General features: G+C 47.6%; 1 protein-coding gene across 1 annotated transcript in view; it reads left to right on the top strand.

Annotated features, from left to right (window-relative positions):
- CACNA2D4 (calcium voltage-gated channel auxiliary subunit alpha2delta 4) overlaps positions 1 to 11,437 on the top strand; it is a 120,031-nt gene that overhangs the window by 93,694 nt on the left and 14,900 nt on the right. Inside the window, exons 28-30 of the mRNA XM_054514822.1 lie at positions 2,198 to 2,259; positions 5,805 to 5,849; positions 6,775 to 6,837. Of these exons, the coding sequence (XP_054370797.1) occupies positions 2,198 to 2,259; positions 5,805 to 5,849; positions 6,775 to 6,837 (170 nt within the window). The remainder of the gene's footprint in view (positions 1 to 2,197; positions 2,260 to 5,804; positions 5,850 to 6,774; positions 6,838 to 11,437) is intronic.

Genomic DNA, 11,437 nt, shown 5'->3' with positions numbered 1-11,437 from the left:
GAACAAGCACAGAGGAGTTTATTTCAGTTTTTTCCCTCTCACTTGAGCTATAGCATCATCCTTATCTCAGACTGGATCACTGCTTTCCTCCTTTCTCCTTGACCTCACCAACAGTGTGAAGACACACAGATGACTATTTGTTACTAGCACTGGGGGGGTTCATTGTGGCCTGCTTCTCCTCAGCTCTCATGTCTTACTCGTGTCACCCAAATGTGTGAAAGTTTCTCACAGTTCTTGCCAGCAGCTGCCACTTTTTGTCCCTGCCGCTGGCCACCAGGCTGACCCCACAGGTTTCTTCAACCCCACATGTTGCAGGCAGCTCTGTCCAGGCTGGGTATGTGCTGCTTATGCCTCCTGGGCAGAAGCAAGGATTTACAACCAGGGTCTAAAACCTCTCTGAAGAACAATTTGAGGCCAAGTGTTCCCAGTGGCAAAAACATGAGCCACTGTGTAAGTCTGCATTGCAAGGTTAGTTGTATCGACTCCTCTTCAAGTCTCATGAAAACTGTATGTCCTGGGTAATACTCAGTCCCATTGATGTGATCTGCTGTGATAAGGGGAAGGACTCTTCCTTGAGCTGGTTTGAAAGGATGAGTTTATTTAAAGCTGTGTACCAAATTGGGTGCGTGGGCCTCATGGGACTCAGCAGCAACAGCACCGCTTGCCTGCTGTCATGGCGTGTCGGTTTGCCAGCAGGGCACCAAGCCAAACCAAGCCTGCCACAGCCTTGCTGAAGCTGGGGAGTCTTCACCCAGGCCAGACTCAGCCCTGTCCTTCCTCCTTTGTTTGCATTCTTTGTCCTGCCTGGTTTGTGCTCTGCGAGGCTTAGGGCAGTGCAGCTCCACAGAACCATTCCTTTCCCCCACAGACAGGCAGTCAGATTCAGTTTGCAGCAGGGAGAGCTGGATGAGAAATGTGCCTCTGATAGATGGGATTTGTAAGAGGTACCAGCAGTAGGAATGTGACAAGGACACTGGTATAAAACACAGAGCTGGTGCCAGGTGCTAGGGTCTCTGTACATGAGGCAAGAAAATATACCATTGCATACTCCAGTTTTAATTCATACCCATTTGAATTAGAGCATCAGATCACACTGTTAGCTTAAAAGCACCCACACGGCATGATTCAGATTTAAAGGATCTGTTCCCCCCTTTGAAGCTCCTTTTAATTCAGAGGAAATCTCTAGAAACAGCAATACTTCATCCTCCTGATATTGGTGGTTGTGAAAAAGGCCCCAGATCTCCCTCCCTGTATTACTTTTTCTCCCTCACTTGCACTTTATATTCTATTTCAAGGTCCTGCTTGAGGCTGTAATTCCTCCAGAGCTCTTGGATTCAACTAGTTGACACACAGCCCACTTGTTCCCCATCACCACGCCAGGCTGTGCACGACTGCACTGGTTATTGTGTGTGCTTGTAGGCAGCCTACCCAGGGACAGCCAGCTTGTCCTGTCAGGGACACCCTGCACCATCCTTTCTCCTCTGCAACTATGCCTTAATTCAGGAGCATGATGCTAGGGATAGAAGGGAAATTAAGCCAGGAAATTAGGACACACTTCATTAAGAAACACACATACACACAGAATTCTGCTTAGCCCACCGTGCACTAGGCTGGGACCAGGTAACAAATCACTATTCATAATCGACTTCCTGTCAAGTGGCATTCATTATTCTGTGCTTTTGTAGTGGCTTAGGAAAAACCTAAATCTCTGTGGTTCCCCCTTGAGACAGGTGGGTTTTCAAATTAATCCCTTCCTCACTGGCCTACTTTATTTCTGATTGATGCTGTGTGGTATAAGAGTTGAGGCTGGGGTGATCACAAACATCCATAAAAAGACAAAGGGAAAAGCTCATGCCACCCTGGGGGGCTTTTGGGGGATTTATTTCTTTTTTTTTTTTTTTTTTTTTTTGGTGGTGTTGTTGTTGATCTGTTTGTAGCTTCAGAGTGTTTAGTGTGAGGGAAATCTCAGTACCTTGGTACAGTCAGTGTCCCCTTTTCCTCTCCCTTGTTAAACCTCTGACTCTCACTTGGCAGTCTGACTCAGCGCTTACCATTCACACTTGGAGGCAGGTTGCAGTTGTGATTTCCATCCCATCACCTTGGGCAAATATTTACTCCTCTTTTCCCAACTTGTATTTGTCTTTAATGCTCCTCTTTTGATCCTCTCCTTTTTTTTTTTTTTTTTTGTTCTCTGCAGCTGTGGGTGTGCAAATAAAGCTGGATTTGCTGCAACGCAAGTTTTGGATGGCCATGCAACAGGTAAGAGCATCAGCAATCATGCAGAGACACAATTCAGTGCTCTTTGTAAGCAAGGTCAATGCTATGTTACATCACATATGATGGCATTTTAATGAGGGCTTTTGTGGAATTCTTATTAAAAGATTTATGAAGTAGATTAGTTTGAAGTCACACATAGATTAGTTTGAAGTCACACATTTCTGTAATCCTTTGACAGCACTAATGCCGTGTGAGCCATGAGTCTGTTCTGCAGATGCCGTGGTGACAGTGTCAGCATCCTGGCCTGGCATTAGCTGGGCTGAATGTGACACATTTAATTGTGAAAATATGCTTGGGCTCATTCAGCCTTTCAGAAAACTCATGGAAATCTGCAATTTTGGGCACACAGAAAAAAAATCTACTGCCTTCTCTTATCATCTTGATAATGATAACAAAACGCTACCAGCTTGCCAAAATAAAAATTATTTGCTCCAGGGATATGCTTTTGATTGTTGTCCTAATATTAGATACTCTTCTGGAGTGAAGGAAGTGAAATAATTAAAACAACTCCCCTGGTCTGGGAAGCAAGACAAATGAAACACCTTTCCGTCATCACCCAGGGGCTTTCTTCCCAGGCTTTGCTTTCAGGGGGGTGTGCTGGAGGGGTGAGCATGGCAGGACTGTAGCAGCACACAGCAAAAGCAGCTCTCTGCTGTCAGGAGAGGGAACTGTCATCAGACAGGGATGACAGAGAAGGTAGGAGGGCAGGAAGCTGCTCTGTGATGACAGGAGCATCCTCGCAGGTGGGGATCACATAAACCTAACCTGAGCTAAAAAGATTTCTGCAAAGCACATGAGCGATCCTGAAACAGCAACAGAGAGCTTAGTTTTAAACACCCTGCTCAGGGCCATGGCCAGGCAGCTCTCACACAAACAAGCCCTCATGGGTGTTAAGTGAAGCTGGGAGGCCTTATGAAAGCAGGTGAAGGAGGCCTGTGTGCCAAGTGGCTGTGAGCCGTGGCCCTGGTAGGTGCTGGTGTGAAAAAAGGCTCCATGTGCTTTCCCAGGATGTGAGCACTGTTGGACAGAGGAATGACTAACAGATTTTGTTTTCTCTCTCTCTCCTGCCTCACTGATGCTGTGCTGCTCTGGATGTCCACGCTGTGCCTCCCAGCCCAATGACACTGATGTAAGTGGACAAAAGCTGGAGACAGGGAGGCATCCTGGCATGCCTGGCTTGGCTTCCTAATTGTGTCATTTGTGTGCCAGCATATCATAGGCACTGTCCCTTGTCTGTAGCCTCTGGAGAGGGTCCAAACCTGTCACAGGCTGTGTTTATCTTCACAGTAATTAAGTGTCTTTGGCAAAGCTCAAAGTGCTCTGGGTCACAGAGACCTGACCAACAGCAGGAGGATGCTGTGAGGTGGGCTGGTCTCTGAGGCGGGAGCAGCAGATATCGTCTCAGAAAAACCAGGGAGCACAGGCTCAGCTCTGCCCCCTCTCAGGGGCTCCCTGCAAGCTGCCAGTGCTCTCAAAGCAGGGTCCTGGCTGTGCTGCTGCTGCTGCTGCTGCTTGGCCAGCCCAGCACCAGGCACTGCTGGAACTTCTCCAGGTCTGGAAGTGCAGTGGCAGTGAGACTCAGCCCTCACTCTGCTGAGGAGGATGTGTGAGACACGAGCCCTTCTTGTGGAAAACCACTGTGGTTCACCTGGGTTTCTGTGCTGATATCTGAACCCTGGGCTCTGAATTTGTTATCCCCCAAGGCCATAACTGTGGTTTGTTGTGACCATGTTTCTCTGCTGACCAAAGGAAAGAACCTGCAGGGTGAAGCACAAGGTGACCTCTGGGAATACATCCAGGGAAATAAAACAACCATGTGTTGCTTTGTGGTGAGGCAGGGGTGAGATGGTGCTTGCAGCTGTGGATAAAGGAATTTTTTTTTAACCATCATCCCTAGAGTCTCAAAAAGCCAGCTGGATTCAGAGTGTGAGCATGTGATATTGCAAAGCTGTGGGACTTGAAACAAACTCAGGCATCTCCAAACCTCATCTGAAGTTGAACAGAGGGACAGAAAATTGGTTTTGTTCTGCAAAACTCAAGGGGAGAAACAAATTCTAACTGAAAGTTACGGTCTTGTTGTGGTCTGGAATGGCCAATTTACCTCTTGTTACTGAGAATCACCCAGAAAAGGGGTTGGATTTTATGTCTAAGGGTTTTGAGAAAATAGTGGGTAGCAGGCTGAGAGCAGACAGGCTATGTACTATGTCAGTGTCCTTCCCCGACCCCAGAAAACCTCTGGCAGGAAGGGGACTCCATGCACAGAAAAGGCAACACTGTGTCAGCTTTCTTCCCTCTGCTAGTGGAGAAAATAGAATTAAAAAATAACACAAAGAGACAGACACATGCAGCCACGGCAAATTCTGAACAATTATGAAATCAATAAGCACCTGAAGGGCTTTGTTACTCACCACTTAACCCCTCGTGTGCCCACCCAGTTCAGTGTTGTGAAACACATGTCAAGTCCACTACGCAGAAATTCTAAATGAAAGAAGTGGATGCTGCCTTGGGCTACATGTGCACCATTCACATCCTATTTTATCATTAGCTGTCTGGAGAATAAAGAAACCAACAGCAACAACAACAAAAAATCCCTGCCAGAGAAGAACCCTGATCTAAAATACCATGCTATGTTCTTAGTCCAGATACTAACAGATGCTGAAATGCATGCTGGTTTCTCCCTGGTGCACAATAACCTTTGCTGTTGCCCTTTCTTTACAAGTGCCTCCTCTGCTCGGAGTGCACAGGTCCTGCTGGGCACATGTCAGGGAGGCAGGTGCAGGATCTGAGCCCTCAGGAGAGGGGATGTTGCTGGTAGAGGTGGGGAGCTGGAGTGGCTGACCTGGGGGTGCTGCCAAGCTCGTCCTGGTGGAAATGCCAGCTGAATTGCAGAGCTGTCTGGGATGCTGTTCTGCAAACCTTCAGCCCAGCAGTCCCAAGGGGGAGACAGTAAGATGAGCTCATGCCATGTGCTGAGGGATATACTCAGTGCAGGTGGCTCTGGCTGCAGCTGCAGGTTGAGCTCTGGGAGCCCCAGGCAAGAGGCTGTGACCTGGCACTGACCCTTTGCACAACAAAGGGCACCACGGGGACATGTGGGACAGCCAGGTGTCCGGCCACCTGGAGACACAGCAGGAGCAGATGTCCCGGCAGGATGACCCCAGATGATCACACATGGGCTGTGAGGGTATAAAAGCCCAGTTTCCTTTGTTTGGGGCCCCTCCTCAGAGGCACATGCTTGAGCTCTTTCTGTGTTGCTGCAGCATTAATAAATTGCTTTAATGTTCTGGATGTCTGAGAGCCTGCTATGGGAAACCTGGAGTTGAATGAGTAAGGAAAACTTGTCTGGCTGTGTGAGTGTGGGGTGTATGGGGAGTCAGAGATCTGTGGGGTCACTGTAGCTGCTGCTGCCTCAGTCCCAGCAGTGAAAGCCTCTGGTGGTGGGGGAGTGACTGCCAGAGCAGCTCCTGCATGGTCAGACTGGGAAGTTTCCTTCACACCATGGTCAATTCTCTGCTTTCCCGTTGCAGTGCAGTGGCTTTGATGGTGCCTGTCCACTGAGCTGTCAGGATGATGTAAGTTGCCTCAGTTTCTTCTCTGTACCTGTGGTGGGTGTGATTGACCACCTGCTCCATGGGGATCTCTGTCTCCCCAAAAAAGGCAGTGCCTGTTGTCTCCTCACAAGAGATTGCACAGATGGGGGACAGGATCTCATAGTAATGAGACAAATCTGCAGTTTAGGTCTTCTCCCCAGCTGGGCCAGGGCAGAGACATTGGGATTCCAGCCAGTGAAAGTCCATCTCCTTTAAATCTGTCTCCCTGGCATCCCAGATCTTCCCAAAAAAAAGTGGCTGGCAGCATGACATGCATGCTGGACACTCTCTTTGTGTTTATGCCACTGCTTCTACCTTGGTATCAGGAATATGTGAGACAGGAGCTCCTCTGCCCTGAAAAGTGAGATCACCAGAGATTTTTTTGTTTTGTGTTCATGTAGGATTTTCTCTGCTTCCTAGATTTCCCTGCAGGCTGCAGGAAAGGGTTTTCATCCAAACTCTGTGCCTCTATTTCCTGCTTGCAAAATAAAAGTAGATCAGCAGTGATACTCAGTGGTGGGGAGAGGGTTATTTTGTGAGTGGTTATAAAACTCTGACACCTGAAGATGGAAAGTATTAGATACCATTTTACTAAAGAGAAGAGCACTACAAATACCCTGTCTCTTCCTGAAGGATGCCTTGCCTTAAGTGTGGCTCACAGCCTGCTAGGCCTGCACAGAGCCCCAGCTAGAGACAAAATCTGTCACAGCTCATGGACTCAATGCCTCAAAATGGAGGCAGAGAGGGAAAAGAATTGTGTGAAACTCATGGTAGCTGAGCTGGCGGGCTTGGTGTGGAAATGCCAAGGCTGTTGGCATCATCAGAAACCCACACTGCTCCATCCTGAACACAAACAGGGGAAAAGCCACAAAGCATCTTTAATATTGCTTCTCTTCCATCTCTGCAGATTCTGAACTGCTTCCTCATTGACAACAATGGCTTTATACTTGTTTCCAAAATACCTGAAGAGGTAAGAGAGCATAAGAAAAGGAGGAAAGCAGGGTTTGCTTGTTCCTGAATAACCCACCAGAGCTGCTTAAAACAAATGAAGTTGAATTGTGTAATAAGGGTGGCTGGGTGTAATTAAATTAAACTGTGCAGTGAGGGGGAAGGCTCCCAGCAGAGTGACAGCACATCCTAGCTGAGGAAGGAGTTTGCTGTGATAAGGAAGGAACTAGTCAAAATATCTTTTGATCAGAAGAAAGGAAATTAGACTGCGTTCCCTTGGCACAGATGCTATTGAAAGATGATCTGAGACAGGGGAAGGGAAGGGAAGGGAAGGGAAGGGAAGGGAAGGGAAGGGAAGGGAAGGGAAGGGAAGGGAAGGGAAGGGAAGGGAAGGGAAGGGAAGGGAAGGGAAGGGAAGGGAAGGGAAGGGAAGGGAAGGGAAGGGAAGGGAAGGGAAGGGAAGGGAAGGGAAGGGAAGGGAAGGGAAGGGAAGGGAAGGGAAGGGAAGGGAAGGGAGCAGCACTTCTGAGTGCTTCTGAAGTCAGAGAAGGTGTTCTTCAGGAAAGCAAACTGAGGGGATGGTAAGAGCAAAATGCTAAAGGAAAAAAATGAAGACAAAATAATTTAAGTAAATTGGAAGAAGGAACACACCTAAAGAATTGGAGAATTTACTGAATTTGCAGAGGTGAAAGGAGCAAGGGAGAAGGCTCAGAATAGAAATAAAAATTAGGTGTGTGGTTCCACAGCCATTTCTAGGGAGCTGAAGGGGTGCAAGTTTGATGTGACATCCTGTGCAGCTGGGTAAAATCAATACTACCAGCCACTGCATGGTTGAGCTACACTTTTCTGTTCTCTGATAAATTCACCACAGAGCTTTTTCTTTCAAAATAATTAAACCCCATAATTCTGGACATCAGAAAGTGATATGTGGGAACAGTCTCATAAGCTACAAAGCAATAAGTCAATAGTAAGAGTGGGCTTAGAGAAGAAGTGGGAAATGAAGGGGTTTTGTTACTGACAGAATCGCAGAGTTCATTAAAATTGCCATTGTACTCGTGTTAACAAATGCAGTTTGGGTATTTCCAGAAGGCAGCAGGTCCAATGCCAGAAATTATTTTCTTCAACATGTGACAAACTGATTGAAATGGAAATTAAGGTAACAGAATTCCTGGTGGATGCAATTGGCACAAGCAGCACAGTTTCCACAAGGAAGAAAACTTATCGGCTATAGTTCTTTGAAAGCATGACAAAATCAGGAGATAAGGGAGACTAGATAACCTATGGAATTTCAGTTCTCTTCAGCCTTGAACAGAGTCCCTTACAAGAACCTGGTGAAACAGTGAAGCATGAAGTAGGGACAAAGTAGCTGGGACAGAAGAGAAAGAAGAAGAATTTTTAGATGGCTATTCAGATGGAAAACATCAGTTATATGAGTCCCATGGTTTCCCACCTGGGCTTGGGTTGGTTAGCATATTCAGAATGGGCTGGCAAAAGAAAAAGGTGAGACTGTGCATTCTGCAGGCACTGCACAGTGAGTTCAGAGAGCCTGAGATGAGACTCTGAGACTCACAGAGCAAAACCAATCAGCAACACAGAGGCACCAGGGGGGATAAAGGCAGATACCAAGGGGAGCTTATTGCAAGGGATAACCAACCTCTTTTCTGTAGGAAAGTGCCCTACCCAGCACACTGAACAGTCTGGTAGAAGTGTCCCTTCAATGATATGGTGTGCCAAAAAAACAAAAAAGCAAATAGAACTTAAAGACTAAGGGAGGGAAATGCTGTAAAAGTTGCATTGGCTCCCCACTCTGGGTGGCCAGACCCTACTGAGTTTTTGGGATGGGCTGGTGGTCTTGGGAATTGCTTTCTCCTCTGACACCCATGGCATTTTCAAAGACTGACTCCTATGACATGTGTCCATCAGCTACTCCCTTTAGCTGCCATGTCACCTGTGTGACCTCGACGCTGCCCTCCTGGGCTCTGCCTCAGTACTTTTTCCTGCATCTTATGGAAAATAGGTTTTTCCAAAGCTCATCTCTGAAAGATCTGATTTGCAGAAACATGGCATTATAGTGGATTTGGGTAAATTATAAACATTATCCACATACCTCCAAGATCAGGCATTTTGGCAAGCACCAGAGCTGTCCTCCTCCAGCTTTTACCTTCCCTGACTTCAGAGAGTTCACCGCTGTTTTTTTTTTTTCTGATTTCTTTATCCTGTTCCAGTCACTGTTTTTATTTCCTGGTGACACCATGAGTCTCCACACCATTAAACCCTACAGGGAATTCAAGACAGCACTAAATCAATACCCTGGGTTTCCTAGATGCCACCTGGATGTTGCTGCATGGGATCACTTGCTGCTGTGTGGCGTTCCCTGTCCCATCCTGCAGTTTTTCCTTAAGACATCCATTTAAAAAATGCCAAAAAAAAATCCTGTACCTGGGTTTTTATGGGTATTTTGGCTTTTCTGCCTGCCAGAGCTGCCTGCTGCCTGCACCTCCTTCCCTGGGTGACCACACTGGGAATCAGAGCAGCTTCCCACAGGAATGGGGTGAGGACAGCGTGGCTCAGGCTCTGCTCTCCTCTGCCCTTGGGATGGGGGATCAGGGTGAGGGATTGGCTCTAATAACCTCTGTATGAAGGCAGCAGGAAGCTTACTGGCAGTTGGAAACCACCATGGAAAAGGGACTCAGGATTTTAATGAGTGACAAGTTGGAAGCTCCCTGCAGGATTACTTGGGGAAGAATGGGTAATCTCTTAATTCGAGCTAATCTCCCCATCCAGCCTCATCCCAGAGGGAGCAAAGAGTTAAAACACAGAGCCAGGAGAAGGGAGTGAGTGAGGACCAGGTGCTCTGGGAGGAAGGGAAAATAAGTGGCAGGGTCAGGCTGTGCTGCAGGGAGGGCTGCTCTGCTTTTTCTGTCATGTTTGCAGCTGTGGCCCCACAGCCACCCCTGAGTTTTTAGCTGCTTCTCACTGCCAGTCCTAGGCACAGCTGTGGATCCCAGGTCTTGAGCTCCCTCCGCCTGCTGCATCCAGATGTTCCCTCTCTCACTAAACCTCTTTTTCTAGGATTGCTGCCTTCTGCCTGAGGCATTTTGCAGAGGATGTCTGCAAGCTCTGCCCAGGTGGGACTCCAGGAGCAGGGTGCAGAGAGGCAGCCAAAAGGTCAGGATGCCACCAGAGCTCAGAGCTTGTGGAGAAGCAAGAGCTGGCTCTGTTTGAGCCATGCTGGAGGAGGAGGCTGCCTGCCTGCCCAAAGCCTGGGCAATTTGGCAGATCCTGTTTGTCTGCAGCTTCTGAGTGTACAAAAAGTGTAAATTGCTCAATGGGCCAGCAAAGCATGGGTGCATGTGAGCAGTGATGTAGCTTTTGAGTCATGTTTGTGCTCTGGGTTGCATGTCTTTGCTGTGCACAGCCTGCACATGTGCCTGCACACCCAGCTGCAGGGGGGAGTGACACAGCCTGTGTCATGCAGGATGTCAGAGCAATGCTTTGTGCTGTCAGCCCCTGAAATGGAAACTTGCCCAGAGATGGGAGTTAGGAGAAACACAGCAGAGGGATGCCTAGGAGAGCAGCAGTCACTGGAGGAAGCAGGATGTGATGAGAGCTGCTTTACAAAACCTTGCTCCAGTATGGGACAGCTTTGGTTTCTGCCAGGTGATGCTTTTCTCTGTTACTGCCTGCATGGGGTACCTAAAACAGCAGCAAGCTCTGAATGTTTGGTTTGCTGTTGGAGGCCAGTTTGCTGATGCCTTTCTGAACACACTCCCTGGCCATACTCTCGCTTCCACTAATAGCTGCTCATTCTTACACCTATACAAATGATGTCCTGCACAGAGAAATTCAGCCAGACATCAGCCTCTCTTGACAGGATGGGCCTCATTTACAGCCTTGCAGTGGCCCCCTCTCCTTGCCCCACTGCCTGCAGCTTGCACTGTGTTAAATCTCACTGCTGGGTCTGCAGACTGGTATTAAATGGAAGCAGCTGGCCTCTTCACCACCCTAATCAGATTGAAAGAGCGAGGGAGGTGAAAAAAGTTAGAGCTTGCTCAGGCACATTGGACTGTCTGAGACGATTACAGCCTAAATGCTCGAAGGGGAGTTGATGTTATGCATCAATTTGTGCAGTGAAATGACTTCTAAAGCCTTTTGGGAAGAGGCTCATAACCATGTAACACTACTGCTGGATGATTACCATGTGATCTTAGGTAAATCTGCCTAAGGGTTTGGACTTTTTTTGTGGAAATGTCCCACTCAAATAAATGAAGTCATCTGTCATCTGCTAGTACATGCTAAATGACTGCTAGCCTATCAGTGGAAAAGCAAAACATCCCAGACTGTGTGAATGCTTCCATAACACATGGGAGCCATTTACTCTGTCAGGACCCATGAGCCAGGAAAACAGAGAGAGGACAGCTCATACCTGCACTTTTATTATTTACAAACATTTCATTTACTTGCCTGTGAACAAAGCAGTGGACTTGACAGGTTTGAAGCATTTTTGCAATATGTTTGTCATGGTTTAGTAATCAGGAAGGCCAGAATTGTTTGTTTGAGGAAATCTCTAAAGCAGCAGTTAGCAGATTTGAGATTGGGTCCTTATTTGAGGTTATTGACTC

Source organism: Molothrus ater, chromosome 5 (genome assembly GCF_012460135.2).
Source record: "Molothrus ater isolate BHLD 08-10-18 breed brown headed cowbird chromosome 5, BPBGC_Mater_1.1, whole genome shotgun sequence".
Taxonomy (NCBI): domain Eukaryota; kingdom Metazoa; phylum Chordata; class Aves; order Passeriformes; family Icteridae; genus Molothrus; species Molothrus ater.
Note: the sequence above shows the minus strand (reverse complement) of the source record. Positions and strands in the feature narration are given on the sequence as shown.